Source organism: Verruconis gallopava, assembly GCF_000836295.1.
Source record: "Verruconis gallopava strain CBS 43764 unplaced genomic scaffold supercont1.48, whole genome shotgun sequence".
Classification (NCBI taxonomy): Eukaryota; Fungi; Ascomycota; class Dothideomycetes; order Venturiales; family Sympoventuriaceae; genus Verruconis; species Verruconis gallopava.
Window position 1 is genome coordinate 130061 of NW_015622184.1, and position 15608 is coordinate 145668.

Consider the following 15608-nt stretch of genomic DNA (forward strand, 5'->3'; position numbering starts at 1 on the left):
TCAGGTAATTAGACGTTAGACCACCTGTGGCTGGAAGCTGAGGATTCACGTGATTTAAATCTTGGCGCCCTAAAACCTTAATGCAGTCTAGCGTATCACACATTTCACATTTTCAACCTGACGAACTTTTGCGACAACACGCTTGCGAGTCCATACAACAATTGCCAATCCCTGCCTCACATTTTCCTTGACGCAAGATGGGTGAGCAACTAGTACTGCGAGGAACCCTAGAGGGTCACTCAGGATGGGTTACGGCGCTTGCAACGTCTCTGGAGAAGTATGCTGCGATGACTGCAATGAGCCTCTTCCTTGGTGGATGCTTACTGAATTGCCAGCCCAAACATGCTCCTCTCGGCCTCTCGTGACAAGACTCTCATCATCTGGGACCTGACCCGCGACGAGACCAGCTATGGCTACCCGAAGCGAAGTCTGCATGGCCACTCACACATCGTTTCGGACTGCGTATGTCTCTTGACCAATTTTTCGAAGTCTGTGTAATGGGCGCTGATCAAAGGAGAACAGGTTATCTCATCCGATGGTGCTTACGCCCTTTCTTCGTCGTGGGACAAGACTCTTCGTCTGTGGGAGCTGGCCACCGGCACTACTACCCGACGTTTCGTTGGCCACACCAATGATGTCCTCTCCGTTTCATTCTCCGCAGACAACCGACAAATTGTCTCTGGCTCGCGCGATCGGACAATCAAACTGTGGAACACACTCGGCGACTGCAAATACACCATCACAGAGAAGGGCCACACTGAGTGGGTTTCATGTGTGAGGTTCAGTCCTAACCCTCAGAATCCGGTCATCGTGTCCGCCGGTTGGGATAAGCTCGTCAAGGTAAGCAAGCGGAACCCCTAGGACATCTAGAGCTCTTCGCCATGTCAATTCGTTCATATGATGCTTTTGCTTGAACAATAGTATTTGCTACTTCAGAGCCCTCGGGCCATGAGACAAACAATCACCATAAGCCCTGATTTGTAATTAAATGACGTGCATACCAAGGTTCATGGAGGATGTTGGTTCTTACTGACATATCTTATTAGGTTTGGGAATTGGCTACTTGCAAGATCCAGACTGATCACATTGGTCACACCGGTTATATCAATACCGTCACTATCTCCCCCGATGGCTCGCTTTGCGCTTCTGGCGGCAAGGACGGCACCACAATGCTGTGGGACCTCAACGAGTCTAAGCACTTGTACTCACTGTCTGCCGGTGACGAGATTCACGCTCTTGTTTTCTCTCCAAACCGCTACTGGCTGTGTGCGGCTACCTCGAGCAGCATCATCATCTTCGACTTGGAGAAGAAGAGCAAGGTGGATGAGCTGAAACCTGAATACGTCGAGGTTGGCAAGAAGAGCAGGGAACCTGAATGTGTGAGCTTGGCTTGGAGCGCGGATGGTCAGACTCTGTTCTCTGGTTACACCGATAACAAGATCCGTGCTTGGGGTGTCATGTCGAGAGGTTAACTTGCATGATGTAGCATGATGAACTCATGAATGGAAACTTCTAGAGGAGCGATGGATGGGCTGAACACAATGCATACTGATTTCCCCCAAAAGAGGCTTGCGACTTGCGAGCAACAGGTCAAGCCTATAGCATTCTGTAGCTAGTTACGGCGTCGGAAGGCTGGCAATCAACCAATCAATCAATCTGAGTAATTTAGGTGGATATCGTCCTTCCGCAAGTGATATATCAAGCCAGCTTCAACGATTAGCTGTGAGACATGAATATAACGGACGAGAACTCTGTGAGCCAGAAAATAGTCATGAACAAATTAAGCGTAGGTCAAAGAGCGTGGTTGGCTAAGTCTGTCTTACATGGCTCTCCCTAGACAGTCCTATTCGGGTTATCTCAACCTTCAAACCATTCCAAAGTTCTACGCCTCTACTGCAGCTTCAGATCCTGGCTTTCCAAATTGTGCTGCACCGCACCGAAGCGCTTTTTACCCTAGTCAAAGCACTGAAAAAAATGTTACAATCCAAAGAACGGCTGGAATATGGTGAAAACATACCGCATATATGCCTTTCAGGGAAGTGTCGCCTAGAATGTCGAATGGTAGATCACCACGGCTCTGGATGCCGCCGTAGCTCCAACCAGGTTCAGTTTCGGCGAACAAAAGTGACTCCTTCGGACCAAAAGATGCCCTGTTGCATACGTAGAAGCCAACGGATGAAAGTCCACGCTCAGGTGTGTTGCTTGGGAAGACATAGTCTTGATTTTGGTAGTCGTATCGGCTGCCTTTGATGCATTTGTCTATATTTTGGTTAGTATGTGGCACGTGAGTTGGAAAAGAGACTTAAATTCTCACAGATTGCAACACAGGTTTCGTCATCTAGTAGGGCAAGAGTAGTGCCAGCGATAGCACTATTTCCTCCCTTCTGGGCAGCTTTTCGAGGAATCGTTGTCCCATTTACCACGAAGAACTTTGAAGGAAACTCCCAGAAGCCCCGGAACTGGTCGACAAGTGGTGTCCAGAAGAAATCTGTGGCGTTGCAGCGCTTCATGACTGTCTGGTCGATCATGCCAAAGGTGTAGAAGCTCTTTCCCTGGCCGGGTTCGTCAGTGTCTTTCCAGCTAGAAAGACAGACGGCAAAGAGTCGGTAAACGGGAGGGATGTCGCCTTGAGAGACCATATTTTCAACTGGAGTACGTAACTTCTTTGGCTTGACTGTGTCTGCTACAGTTGATCAGTCGTGCACGGACAGGCAAGGAATAAGGATATTCTACTGATAGTGCCCATCACAAAACCAAGTAGACCGTCACCCTTGCTCTCTAGAAAAGCCTGGGAAAGCTGCTCGACATTCGACAGCCTGTGCTTCAATGATTATATTGCCAACTGTGACGGTGTCATTGGCAACATCATCGGAGGCATTGCTTCCGTCACCATACTCGATCTTCCAGGTTTCACCAGGAGCTGCTGTAGCTGTATGAGATCGAGAAGGATCATAGATTGTGTGGCCATCTGACTTGAACAAAGCCTGAGTAGCCTGGTCCGGACGACTTGATATAACCCATAAGTCTCTAGAGCAGGTGTCGAAGTCAAGCATCAATTTCTGCCCACCGATTGTCACAGGGCAGAGATACATAGAATTATTCTTCATATCTGAAGCATCGACGATTGCTGTGGCTTCTGCTGTCAGAAAAGTACTATCTTGGTTCAACGTAAGCAGTGCTGCTTACTTCCTGCTGTTTTGATGGCTGCTGAAGTTGTGTTTGCACATTTTCTTGGAGCTTTGGTGACAAATTGAAAATCGTGCTCTTTGGCTGGCGCATTCAATGGGCTTTCAATGTGATCCTCATGGCCGCGTTTCACAAGCCATCAAGACCACCATAGCGAAGTCGACCAATTGCGAGGTGCTTCTCGGCCCAGTTGTTTGGCTTGAAACGGAAATATGGACAGTCTAAGCTTGGACTTATATTATCTATAATAGAGATTCAGTGTGAGATGGTTGTTGCTCGAACATGAACAGTTCGACTTCTTAGTTCTCACACTTTTGAATAAGAGCTACATAAGACTTAATACCAGATTTCTGGTACTTCTTATTCAGTTCAGCAATGACGCGTCCGGATACATTTGTGTCTGCCAATACTGGATCTGAGAAAGAAAAATCTTCGAGGTCTGGAATAATGCCAAAGTTGGAACAGAACTATCCAAAGAGGTCTGAAGAACGCTTCTGCTGATTAGAAGAAAGTAATGTGGGCAGCAACAGATGAATTTTCATTTTGACCTCTCCCTATTCATGCGCTGGAGAAATTAGCGACGAAAAGGGGGTCCAGGAGAGCAAATGCAGACTGCGCGTGCTATGGGCACATGGGACACGAGCTCGCATTGCAGTGGTGAAGAAGAACATTTTAATGTGCCCTACGCGCAATTGTGTTCTACTGCCGACGGATTTGTGCTAATGTCATGAGCATACGTATGGGATATCAAAGCAGGATCCACTCGTTGTCACCTTTGCCGAGCAAAAATTGCTCCATGCCCAGCATCCGGTAATAGCAGCCTCATCAGCTCATCTGAGCAAAATTCCAGAGTCAGCAAGAGCGTGGTACAGCCCCAGTTAACAGGTAGCCGGAAAGAGAGCCAGCTGATAGTAAGCAGGTGCACAATTTCGGCTGAGTGTCTTCGAGTTTCACAAGGTGGATCACAAAGATCTTTGCGAAATGAGACAAGCAGATAAGAAGTCCCGTTTTGTTCTCTTGAACATGAGGCATGATTGACAATGAGCATCGGCTGAGCGTAGCGTATTCCGGGTCTTTCGCGGTGCAAAGTATAAAAGAAGTCTTATTATCAGAAGAGCAACGTGGGCCAGGTGCTCCATGCACGGATCCGCGCGCAACAGTGTTAGTGCCATCATTGACCTGTCATGTGCATTCGCTTAGAGACCAGGATTGGACGTCTAATGAAGGATTGGTGTGACATAAACTAAGCAGGACGCCATCTAAGAGCCTCTGAAATCTCAAAGGTGCAACTCATTCAAGCTTTCTTTCTCAAATGCGGTTCCATAGTCTCAAAACAAATGAAAGGACATACGAATCTATTCGATCGAGTTTCTGAACGTGAAGATTGCGATGTATTGCGTGAGGACAACGGGCTGTAGTCCGGCCAAAGACGAGCATTGGAGTTTTAAAGACAGCACCAGATGACCAGCGCCTGAACAATACAAAGAAGAGGGTGAGATGGATTGCATCCAGATCACATCCAAAAAAAAAAGTCCCAAGGTGATGGATTGTAATACTGTAGGCAAGACAGTCTGCTGGCAACGGTAGCTCGGTCCGACAGACAGCCTCTCATCTCGGTGGACAGCAGAGATGTCGGGTATTTAAGCAGTGAGACCAGCAATCGAATTGCGTTATGTTGACCAGAGACTGTCCTAGAAGCGCGTTGCTAACGATGGCGAGAGCGCAAAGAAGATGATTGGCGTGGTGTTGAACAACGTCAAGTTAAACGAGCCAAGCTCCAGCAAACGCGCCTTGCTTTTCCCAGCCTTGCGGCGCGTTTGTTCGTGTTCGCGTCGAGGCGCGATCGTGCACTCGCCAACACCAACTTTGCACCGAACTTTGCTCCCCATCAACTGCTACAATGCTTGTCTAAACCGTGCTTGACTCTAGATCATATACTTAGCCCACAAAAATGGACCCAGATTCTCTCGATTCACGCACTCAATTGTTTACGGAACAAGCTGCGTCGGCGCAGTCCGACCATTCAAGCAGTCGCTTTTTTGCCCGAGACACCATAGTGGCATTGCTGGAAGGGTCCGATAGCGAAGATGAAGGCGCAGAGAGTTTGGATCCGCTGTTGAAGGCACTTCCTTCAAGTTCGCAAGACGAGTCTGCCAAGGATACAAGAGCTTCTAACTTCGACATTGACCTCGAGGATGAAGCTATTCCACAAGTACCTCTGGTCAATCGCTCGCCTACTACTCACGTCACGACTCAAGACGATGAGGATGGCAGTGCTGCTTATGCACGTCTGATGAAAAGCATATTTTCCAAACCAAAGCACACCGCCGTGCTTGAGTCGAAGCTTGAGTCGGAACCGAGTGGGACAACACCACGCGAAGAGGTCAGAAGTCGTGAGGACGACATGCTGGTCACAATGGTAAATTCGAAACCGAAACTCCCATCCGAGTCCCCTGCTGTGCAATTTTCGTCGCCCAAGCAGCAGCAAAGAGTACGCAGTCCTTCTGCTGGGCTTTTTGTATCTCCTACACCATCGCGACGCACCTCATCTTCTCCACGAGCAGATGAAAACAATGCATCTGACTCAGATGAAATGCCATGCACAATAGGGAATGCTAGGTTAAGAGCTCTAGTTACCAAAAAGAAGGCTGAACGAGAGGCCAAGGAGAGAGAAGAACAGCGAAGGATCCAAACAGATCGAAGAAAGGAGGCACAAAGGCAAAATGAGTTGGCAAAGCAATACAAGGAAATATATTCCTCAGAAATAGATGACGGCATGACTGAAGACGCTCAAAAGTCACTCACTGAGAGCTCACGGCCGACGCAGAGGAAGGCGAGCAAAAAAGCATTGGAAGAGATGAATCGCGAAACACAACGCATAGCACGAAACCAGCAATTGGCACATCAAGCGCGTGTGAAAAGAAAGTTCACCACACTGGATTTTGTCAACGCTTTGGGCCTGTCATCTACCGTTTCAGATGATCAGTCCAGAAATCATGGAGCTCTTGTTTCCTCGGACAGCGAACCTCAAGTCTCGAAGGACACACCACCGAGTAGCCCACCAAGCCTGGGGGATTCGCAAAAGGAGAGCCGCTCAATCGTGCAATCAGCTTCGGAAGATGAGTATGTCATTACAACCGTACCTACCGACGAGGACAACCATGATCATCGTCCATATCTTGAGCCGCCTTCATCTGGGCAGCTGGTTCATATGGATAAAGGGAAGGGCAAAGAGACGTTGCCATCCTCGTCACCAAAATCAAAACCCACTCAGCTCTTCAGCAAGGGATCTCGCAGATCTGCCGACCTAGGTCCTATTTCGAGACCCGAAGATTCTGATGATGACCTCGAGATTATTTTCAAACAGCCTAAGGCCCTTGCAGTCTTCGATAGGGTCCCAAGAAAGAACTCCATGGAGCCTGTGCCGCTCCTGAGTCTTCGTGTTCTCTCCCATGTCAGTCCGCCTTCTAACAATAACAGAGCTAGCAAGCATTCTATGACCCGGGCCCAACTGCAAATTAAGCTCGCTCAAGAGATGCAGAGACAAATGGCAGCGGAGAAGCATGAGCGCATAGAAACTATGAAAGCACGCGGTTATGTCTTCAAGACGGAGGAAGAAATGGAAGAAGACCAACTGTTCATTGAAAATCAGCTTGAGAAGGCTAGAAAGGAAGCGATGGAACTGGCCAGAAAAGAAGGAGAAGCGGCGAAGAAGAATGGTGGAGATATTGATGAGAATTATGCTCTGCTCAGCGATGATGAAAGTGATGACGGCGAGTTTGAAGGAGATGAAGAGGATGATGATCCTGAGGTTGAGATATCAGGATCGGAAGATGATGGAGATGCAGTTGAGGAGGAGGAAGAGGAAGAGGAGAGTGGTTTTGTAGACAAAAATGGGCATGGTATGGACCCGACTGGACTTGTTAACGATGAAGCAGAGGAGGCGGATGAAGATGGCAAATCTCCCGAGGACGCTCACGGTGATACTACGGTCGAGAATGCTCAAACACTGACAGATGACGAGGATGTTACGCCAACAATAGCGCCCCAGAAATCTCGACATCGCAATGTCATTCTAGACGATGAGGACGATGATCTACCGGCAGTCACAGTTCACTCCACAATACGAACTTCGACTCAAATGCAGTCATCCCCATTCAATGCGTTTGGCTTCGCCCTTCCAAACCCCAACCTGAGTCTAACTCAGATGTTTAAGGGCACCATGGAAGACTTGGCAACGCAGCAAGACGACGCGCAAGCTGCACAGACCCGAAAAGCTTCAGAATTCCTTCAAAACGGACCTTCTTCATCTTCACCCGTCGGATCCCAGACAAGTGCATCTGCAGGTCTACTGGTCGAAAGCAGTCAAGTAGATGTAATCAATCCGGCAAAACAAGATTACCCTATAACTCCAACGCCTCGTTTTAACAACACACAAGTTATAACGCCTATGGCTGTTGGCAGTCAGATATCACCTTCCAAGCTGTCAGAAATTCCAGAGCCGACGCAAGATGCAGGGTTTGAAAAATTTAAACCACCAATTGGAGAGATACCATTTTCCACTGCTGACACAGTCATGATTCCAATTTCAGAATCACCTGTCGTACCGAAGCAAGGCAAGCTACGACGCAGAGCAGAACAAAACCCTCATTCTTCAGACGATGAGACAACATGGAGCGATAAGGAAGCTAGGGACAAGGAAAGCAGCTTTGAACTCACGACTAATGCTTTTGACGCTCTTTTTAAACCATCCAGGAAGCCAGCATTACCCGATGCGTTTGACAAGAAACGTAGCGAAGCTAAAGCCATGATTGAGGAACAAGCCGAAGAATCTGAGGACGAATATGCTGGTCTAGGAGGTGCAAGCGATGACGAGAGCGATAATGACGTTGATGAAGAAGTACAGAAGATGATCGACGAAGGACCTGTTGATGTTAATGAAGCCGAGCTGGCGAGATTTTTTGCGGACAAGGACAAGGCCGAAGATGAGAAGAGAATTGACAAGCTGTACAGAGATATAACTACAGGTGCCCTTAGGCGAAAGCGTGGTGTTGGATTTGACGAACTGTCCGATGACTCAGATGATGAAGCCGCGGAGCGAAGAAAACGCAAGCAGCTGGAGTTCCAGAAGATGAGGAAGGCGATGATGGAAGATGAGAACATCTCCAAAATTGGTAAGCAACTCACTCTTGGGAGAAAGCCTGAGCTGACCGGATTAGCCGACAACCCTAAAAAGCTGGCCTTTCTCAAGGCGATTGAGGATCGTGAAGATTTCGATGATACTGATTACTTGGATGACATGGATGCGCACCAATCTTCCTCTGAGGTGCAGCTGAGTGCCTCAACAGACCTACAGCAGGCATCTCAGATCGTCACAGAGAAAACAGCAGCGCCCTTGGATTCAAAACGCAAGCTACCAGCAGACTTTATTTCAGGTGTCGGAAAGGAGAATCTTAACCGTGACGGAATTCGGCGTCGACGATTAGCGGATGAGACGCCCTTGACGAAGCGTCCTACCGGTATGGCTGAAATTCGAGAGTCCCTGTCATTCCTGATCGACGAACCTCTAGTACCCGATTCACAGCATTCTGACAACTCAGATGAAGAAGTTGAGGACGAGGATGATGAAGAAGGTCAATCTGGTCACTTACGACGAAGACGCAATGATGGCAATGGCTCAGCAGTTTTGACTTCAGTACGCGCGTCGGTCATCAATCGACTCACTTTGTCACGTCAGAATTCTGGGAATATGGACGAAGAGTTTCAGATTGCAGGTTCGATGGCGTTCCACACATCAAACTCTTCCAGCCACTCCGGCTTCAAGGTTCCAAGTCTATTGCGGCGGGCAACAACGAATCTTTCGACCACATCAAGTGGTTCGTCCCATACGGCGACGCCCACTAATGAGACCACTGTGCGGATGGGCGGTAGCAAGAGGAGCAACATTCATTTCCAGGCTAGAGAAGCGGAACGAATGAAAAAGATGCGCGAAGCCGAACGACGGAGGACTGAGGGCATCAGGAAGAGCGTCATCGGCAAAGGAAGGATGAGTATTTTAGGCAATTCATTCGGTGGCCTAAACAACGGGTTCGAATAGATCAATTCTGCATCGTTCTGCAGATTGTTAAATCCCGCGATAGCAACTAAGCATTAAACTTTAGATGGCAAGCGTAGTGCTGTCCCAAATTGTCCAAACATGATGACCATAGACTTTGCGTGAGAGAATACGACACGGGTGTTACGTCAATTTTGGAGGTCGTTACTCTTCCAGTCCAAGCACTTCTCGATCTAAATCGCTAAGATCCCCACCTGCCTTCAATACTGCCCTCTTCGCTGCTTCGCTCAATCTCCGCCGCTTTTCTGCTGCTTCCCTCTCCCTCCTGGCCTTTGTTTTCGAGCTTCCCGATGGTGCAACTCCGTTTAGGATCCTCTTTGAATCGTCGGGTGTGAAATTTACAAAGTCGACACTCGCGCTGCCAGTCTGACGGCTATGCTGCGCAATGTTTATTGATGGCTTGCGGCTGTTTAGATGGGCAGATTTAGAGCGCTGCTTCGAGGATGGTGCTCTGCTGCGACGTGGTGGCGGTGAGGGCGACTGTAGGTGGGCGGGGAAGCTTGTTTCTCCATACGCAGGCTGGAGGGGCATAGAGGGCGTGGACGAAGATATCGGCGCTCCAATAGAATATGATCTCTGGTGAGTAGGTCGGTATGTGGGTCTTGGCTGCATCTGAGGCGAGAATGTGGTAGTAGCCTGCTGGCTCCTCGGAGGGAACATATAAGCCATGTCAAGATTCCCCTGTTCTAAAAACTGGCCCATGGGATAAATAGTCTGTGACAGAGCTGGTGACAAGGCTGCGGTAGAATAATCTGCGGAAAATGGTCGAATTGGTGTGGGAGATGCCTGGTGCTGATGGATCAGGCTGTACTGCTGGGAACCTTGAATCTCACTCCTAATGCTATACATTTCATAGTCCATTCCTTGGGTCTGTTCAGAATTGTTGTGATCGGGAAAGTATATTCCTAGCCCTGAAGATGATGCAGGTAAAGGTCCACAACATGCGACTTCGCTTGGCTGTCCGGTGAAGGTCCAGCAGTCAGCCTTGTTCGCTGGCAAGGTAAGAACTTGCATGAGAGGGATTTCTTCGGAGCTCCACTTGTTTGCATTCATTGGCTGCGTGGCGGGCGGGGTTAATGAAAAGCTTTCTGAATGAGACTCGAGGGGTGAGGCCGGATAAGAAGACATTTCGCCATGCGGCTCTGCTGGAAATTGATCTATCAAGGGATCTGCCACTTTCCTTTCGAATGCATTGGGCGTGCTAGCTGGTGTAGCACTCGGCTGCAGCCGACTGCATATGGTCGGCTGCGGAGACATGGGATGTTCACAGCTGATGTGCTCGCCGTCTCTGTCGCGGACTCTAGGTTCTTCAGTAAAGTCCAACTCGAGACTGCACTGCCGTGACGGTTCAGAAGGCGGAGGCGTTGATACGACATGATCAGTCGTAGATTGCACGTCGACTTGGTTGACTAATGTTGTGTCGTTGGATCCCTTGATCAGCATGGGTGCTCCGTTTGAGGTCTCATACAATAATGGGTTTCGTTGTGAATCCAAGTCTTGTTGCTGCGCTTTTTCACTTTCAGTTGGGCTGGCACTCGACTGTCTTTCTCTAGGGGAGAAGGATGCGCCGGATGATTTCCAATCCCTTTTTTTCCAACGTGGAGCAGGAAGCGTAGACACTGTTCGAAGTCAGCATTCACCCTCAAGGCCGAAGTTATCGACCGGTAGTGTTATCAGTTGTGTTTTTAAGAAGGCTGGGTTTCGCTCGGGAGCAGAGAGTATACATGTGTGGCGATCGGGCCCATCAGGCGACCAAATATGGTACATTTGAAATGGTGAGGCTACACACTGCCTACCTTTAGAAGCTAATTCTGGAACGATGGAATCTTCAAGGCTGACAGAGCTCCTAGACGAGGCATAGCACTTAAAGAAACCAACATCTTCGTTGCCCTCGCAGCGTTGATCCTCTTCGCTGGGCAAGTGGAAGGAGTCTGAATCGATAACACTCTCAAAGAGCTCGCCCGTCAAATCTACCCGAAGTATATCTTCGCTCTCGGTTTCCTGCCTTGGTTCGATTCCTGGTCGGAAAGCTGCCATTTAAAATAAGAAGAGATTTAATGAATGTCCTGTTTGGTGTTAGGTAATATAACTGTTAATTAAACTCTGAGTCGATTCCATGCACCACGAATGATGAATATATACTCAATCTAGTATGATCAAATGAACGCTAGCTAGGCACCGTAGAACTTCGGCATGTATATTTTTTAATCGATTTGCATCTTATACACATGACGCTATAGAATGTCCTGACTTCACGTGTCTTCAAACTGAGAGCTTGATCCTTCATCGGTTTTCCAGACTTCACCTGAAACGGATGTAGTATTTGCAAGATCCCGCGCAACCTTATGTTACGGTCCCAATCACTCAAAGAATGTCATGCCATAATAATTACCGCGCCGTCGCGCTACATGGTACAGGAGGAGTGAATCCGTGTGCCTCGTTCGTTACAACGCTAAAAGCGCAACATGTCGCAGTGGCCTTGCTAAGGATGGATCAAACAAAGCGTGTACATCTTCTCTCAAGTCTAAGTGTCCGTACTTGTCTCGAACCAGAAGCACACAAGTTTTCACAAGCTGTATGGATGAAGCTCGGTGGTCCAGCATGAAACAGCTCTGTACTAAGTGCCAGGTTTACTTGAGAATCCTATAGCCCATGAAAGCGACTGCGACGTTCTATCAAGGGAAAAGATCCGTCGGTTTTAGGAGACATTCAGTTGAAAGTATGGTAAATCGGGCTTAAGACAGAAAGGACAATGTCAGATCGAGATAGCGGAACAGAGAGAAGGTAGCATAAAGCCCTAGATTTGAGATTGTCCGTCCGACGCAAGGAATCGTTTAAAAAGCCAAGCATGAGCCAAATCCTTTGACATATGGATGTATCGCTGCTGCTAACATCCTATAGTATCCGAAGTACTGGCTTCGAGGCTGCCTAATCCGAAATCGACGATCGTTGAAACGTAATTCGAGTTTCCTAATGCTGCATAAACAGAGAACTACTTTACGCATCGTTCCAAAGAGCAACCGGGAGTTGGAGTTATCTTCCACGTCAGAATTTTCGAGGGGCTCTGAGGGCTCCGTGTTTACGATGAGAGAAAAGTGGAATGAAGCATGGTGGTTTGTCGTCGTAGGCCAAGTTGCAATGTCGCCGAGGTACGCTACGCTTTCAGATGTGGAAATCTCCGAAACAGATTTCGAAGCTCGTCAACATACACAAGAGGCGATTATATAGCGATACGAAAACCACAACCCAAGCTTAATCAAAATGGCGACACACAGAGCGGCCCTTCGCCCTATGCGGACATTTGTTGCCGTGAACAGGAATTTCCACGCCTGCGCGGTGCGATTTGTCTCCAACGAAAGAGCTAATGCTACCGCGAATGAGAACCACGAGCCAGCATTAAGGCGGGAAAACGCAGTTAAAGCTGAGCTTGAAGTTGGAGAGATTGAGGGTGGCAAGTTCAAAATTGAGCCATTGAGACGAACGGGAGAAGATATGAATACGATGAGAGCAAGGTTATTATGTCCGTCACGACCTCCCGGTTTTCATTTTTGCCCGTCAGCGCTACGTTGAGCCACATTGTTAACACAGATTTGACAGACCAGAGCCGAAAGAGAGGAACTCTCGAGAGCGATCTCCTTCTTTCCACCTTCGCAGACGCCAATCTCGCCACGATGACGCCGGCCCAACTACAACAGTACGATCTATTTCTGGATGAGAATGATTGGGACATTTATTACTGGGCAACTCAAGAACCTCCCGAAACACCTGCGGAGCCTGCGCCCCAAGGCCTTGCATACCCCGAGAAGGACGAGCAAAGGCCGCGGCCATCTGGAGAATGGGCTCAAACAGTGGGCACTTTTAAGCCTGCGTATAGGCCTGTGCCTGCGAGATGGAAAGATTCAGAGATCTTATTAATGCTGAGAAGACACGTCAAAGAAAAAAGCGCTGGCGGAGTACAGGAAGTCGATGTTGCACCTGCTGTTGAAGGTCGAGCACTGAACCACAGTGTAAGGCGGAGCTCCGGCGGCGGGATGGGTTTCATGCCACCAGTTCGCAATTTCGACGTGTAATATTGTGCATTCTACAAGAGGTCTTGACTCCTATGTACAAACTGTGTATGATATGGAAGCTACGAAACGAGCCTGGAAGCCTTTGGCTTACCTGGTGTCTTCAAGATGGGATGCTCCTCCAAAAACTGATGAACTTCTTGAGGCTGTGCGGCTTCGCTATAATGAATAAAACCCCTCGTGTTTTATAGCAACAAGAGAAATCTGCATCCATGATGATGTATTCAACACGGTGCATGCCAAGCGGCTGCAACAACGAGACCTCTTTTGACTGAATCAAAGATTGTTTTGACGAGCTAAATCCTGTCTAAAGTGCAGAGTATATTCAATGACATGCTTGCATTCTTCGCATAGGTAAAGAGGCTGGTTGTTGCTAGTGCTGACATTCAGATCATCAATCACCTATAAAACTGTGAGAACTCATCCAATTGTCGGCTTGTGAAAGCTTACACAGCTCACATTCAAGACACATGCAGCAACAACGTTGGCAGTACATCTGGCAATCCAGATCTCAGCGGTAGCAAGCCTCGTACAGATATTTGATTCGTGGAGCTAATCACTTAAAAAAAAGGCCAAGGGAGTGAAACAATGCAATGTACAAGAATCCGGTAAAGACCAGTCATAATGAGAGTTCGCCACATCTGGTACATCATCCACGCTATCATGAATGAGTGTGCAAAGTCATATCCAGGCCAAAGCCCCTGGTGATCAGAAAGCTTTATGGACGCTTTCGAACATTTGGTCGGAGCAAGATTGCCTACAGCGCTCTTGGTCCACGAAATGCAAGCTCACGGCACTTGATGAAAATTCCATTGCACGGAGAACTCTATGGGTGAGGTGTTGGTATCTAATGCAACAGCTGCTGCTGCACGAAGAGCATCCTAAGGCGCTACAGTAATAGGCTCGCTGTGGATCGTTTCTGACTCGACTCTTGCCCGGGTGTATCGTGACGCGGACTTGCCCTTGTTTTGCGGCCGGAACAATTCAAATAATGATATTGACTATCATTTAAATCCTGACGCCTTCAGGAACGGATGCGCTGAGCAACAGACACGAGCAACAGTGGCATTGCGAGCGAGTTCAAGGTGACATGGCTCGGCGGCTTAGATAGGTAATGACAGCCTCAAAGAAAGGCAGTTGATGACCAGAGGAAACCTTCCCACGAGAACGATCCGCGCAATGGCACTGGAAAGGCCTCACTGATTTCCAACAGTCATCAGCCAGGATAATGAGAAAAACTCGAGTCGAGCGTCTTGCCTTATTTTCCGTAATGCTTACCTACAACAATCTCGGGTTTTAGCACTGATGAAAGAGAACACTCCGCGTCTACAGCGCGGTGCAAAATCTAGACAGGTGCTCTCGCGACAATCACGATGGACGGCTTCTCACGCCTGCTAGCAACGCGTATCTGTACTGGCGTCATGCCAGTTTCAATAAATTTCCGGGCGATTCACACCGCACCGTGAATACGGAGGGGATTCGCAGCAGTGGCAGCCGCACACAAGATTCAGTCTTGAAGATTCAACGGGCGATTACGACGTGGATGATATGAAGATCAATAACTTCGGAGAGCGATTCGGCGACGGCCCGTTCGATGTGAGCTTCGTGGCATAGTCGGTTCGCAAGAGAGAGAGTGGTGAGGAAGTTCTCCCAAGTGGGGTATGTCACCACGCTTGCGTACGTATCGAAAAGATCGGAGATACAGCCGGCTGTGCGTCCTAGAGAAACAGAGACAACGGCAACTGAGCAGCTCTACGGAGCAGTCCGCTGTTGCAAGATGGTTCTGTCTCCGCGATTCACCAGGCCGAAGGATGCGGGCATCGTGCTGAAGGCAGGACAGCAGACAAGGCGTCGCGGACAACAAAGTCCAAGATAATGGGGCATTGTCTCCTTGTAAGGACGGGTCTGCAGTGCGTCTGCCTGTTGCATTGCTGGTCGTTGGCGTTCACGGCTGTGCTGCCACAAAGGCGTGCAATGGGTTTGTTCCTTCGTCCAGGCTGAGAGAAACGGTACGTTGAGGACGAGGCATTTTATAGACGAGCATCAGCTTGCCGTGTAGTTGCGCGAAACATTCGACGGTCCATATACCTGTGTACTCAGATTTATACAGAGGGTATTAATATTCTTACCGTTGCGATTTCACGACGCCGGGCAGCTGAGGAAAACCAGAAAAAGAAAAACCCACCGCACCCCGCAATCCAGGCTTTTTTTTTTTTTTTTTTTTTTTTTTTTTTTTTTTT

The 15608-nt window shown here is 48.5% G+C and overlaps 5 protein-coding genes across 5 annotated transcripts; 3 read left to right on the plus strand and 2 right to left on the minus strand.

The window, feature by feature from the left end:
- Positions 1–119: 119 nt before the first annotated feature.
- Positions 120–1900, plus strand: PV09_08842 (guanine nucleotide-binding protein subunit beta-like protein). Its single transcript, XM_016362804.1, has 4 exons — positions 120–277; positions 336–462; positions 523–840; positions 1047–1900. The coding sequence occupies exons 1-4, from the start codon at positions 198–200 to the stop codon at positions 1470–1472; spliced, it is 951 nt and encodes a 316-aa protein (XP_016209412.1). The 5' UTR covers positions 120–197; the 3' UTR covers positions 1473–1900.
- On the minus strand, positions 1891–3107 carry PV09_08843 (uncharacterized protein; the record flags this gene model as incomplete). Its single annotated transcript, XM_016362805.1, has 4 exons — positions 1891–1953; positions 2018–2259; positions 2315–2680; positions 2807–3107. The coding sequence occupies 4 exons, from the start codon at positions 3105–3107 to the stop codon at positions 1891–1893; spliced, it is 972 nt and encodes a 323-aa protein (XP_016209413.1).
- Positions 3108–5030: 1923 nt separating this feature from the next.
- Positions 5031–9355, plus strand: PV09_08844 (uncharacterized protein). Its single transcript, XM_016362806.1, has 2 exons — positions 5031–8360; positions 8406–9355. Exons 1-2 carry the CDS (start codon positions 5138–5140, stop codon positions 9281–9283), a joined length of 4101 nt encoding a protein of 1366 aa, XP_016209414.1. The 5' UTR covers positions 5031–5137; the 3' UTR covers positions 9284–9355.
- Positions 9356–9401: 46 nt separating this feature from the next.
- On the minus strand, positions 9402–10744 carry PV09_08845 (uncharacterized protein; the record flags this gene model as incomplete). Its single annotated transcript, XM_016362807.1, has 1 exon — positions 9402–10744. One exon carries the CDS (start codon positions 10742–10744, stop codon positions 9446–9448), a length of 1299 nt encoding a protein of 432 aa, XP_016209415.1. The 3' UTR covers positions 9402–9445.
- Positions 10745–12438: 1694 nt separating this feature from the next.
- On the plus strand, positions 12439–13661 carry PV09_08846 (uncharacterized protein). Its single transcript, XM_016362808.1, has 2 exons — positions 12439–12821; positions 12899–13661. Exons 1-2 carry the CDS (start codon positions 12563–12565, stop codon positions 13369–13371), a joined length of 732 nt encoding a protein of 243 aa, XP_016209416.1. The 5' UTR covers positions 12439–12562; the 3' UTR covers positions 13372–13661.
- Positions 13662–15608: the final 1947 nt, after the last annotated feature.

What these genes read in the sequence shown, in the direction of transcription:
- PV09_08842 (XM_016362804.1), top strand. Translation starts at nt 198, where the DNA reads ATGGGTGAGCAACTAGTACTGCGAGGAACCCTAGAGGGTCACTCAGGA. An exon ending in CTTGCAACGTCTCTGGAGAA is followed by an intron (nt 278 to 335) that starts GTATGCTGCGAT and finishes CTGAATTGCCAG; the next exon opens with CCCAAACATGCTCCTCTCGG. An exon ending in CACACATCGTTTCGGACTGC is followed by an intron (nt 463 to 522) that starts GTATGTCTCTTG and finishes AAAGGAGAACAG; the next exon opens with GTTATCTCATCCGATGGTGC.
- PV09_08844 (XM_016362806.1), top strand. Translation starts at nt 5,138, where the DNA reads ATGGACCCAGATTCTCTCGATTCACGCACTCAATTGTTTACGGAACAA. An exon ending in TGAGAACATCTCCAAAATTG is followed by an intron (nt 8,361 to 8,405) that starts GTAAGCAACTCA and finishes TGACCGGATTAG; the next exon opens with CCGACAACCCTAAAAAGCTG.
- PV09_08846 (XM_016362808.1), top strand. Translation starts at nt 12,563, where the DNA reads ATGGCGACACACAGAGCGGCCCTTCGCCCTATGCGGACATTTGTTGCC. An exon ending in GATGAGAGCAAGGTTATTAT is followed by an intron (nt 12,822 to 12,898) that starts GTCCGTCACGAC and finishes CAGATTTGACAG; the next exon opens with ACCAGAGCCGAAAGAGAGGA.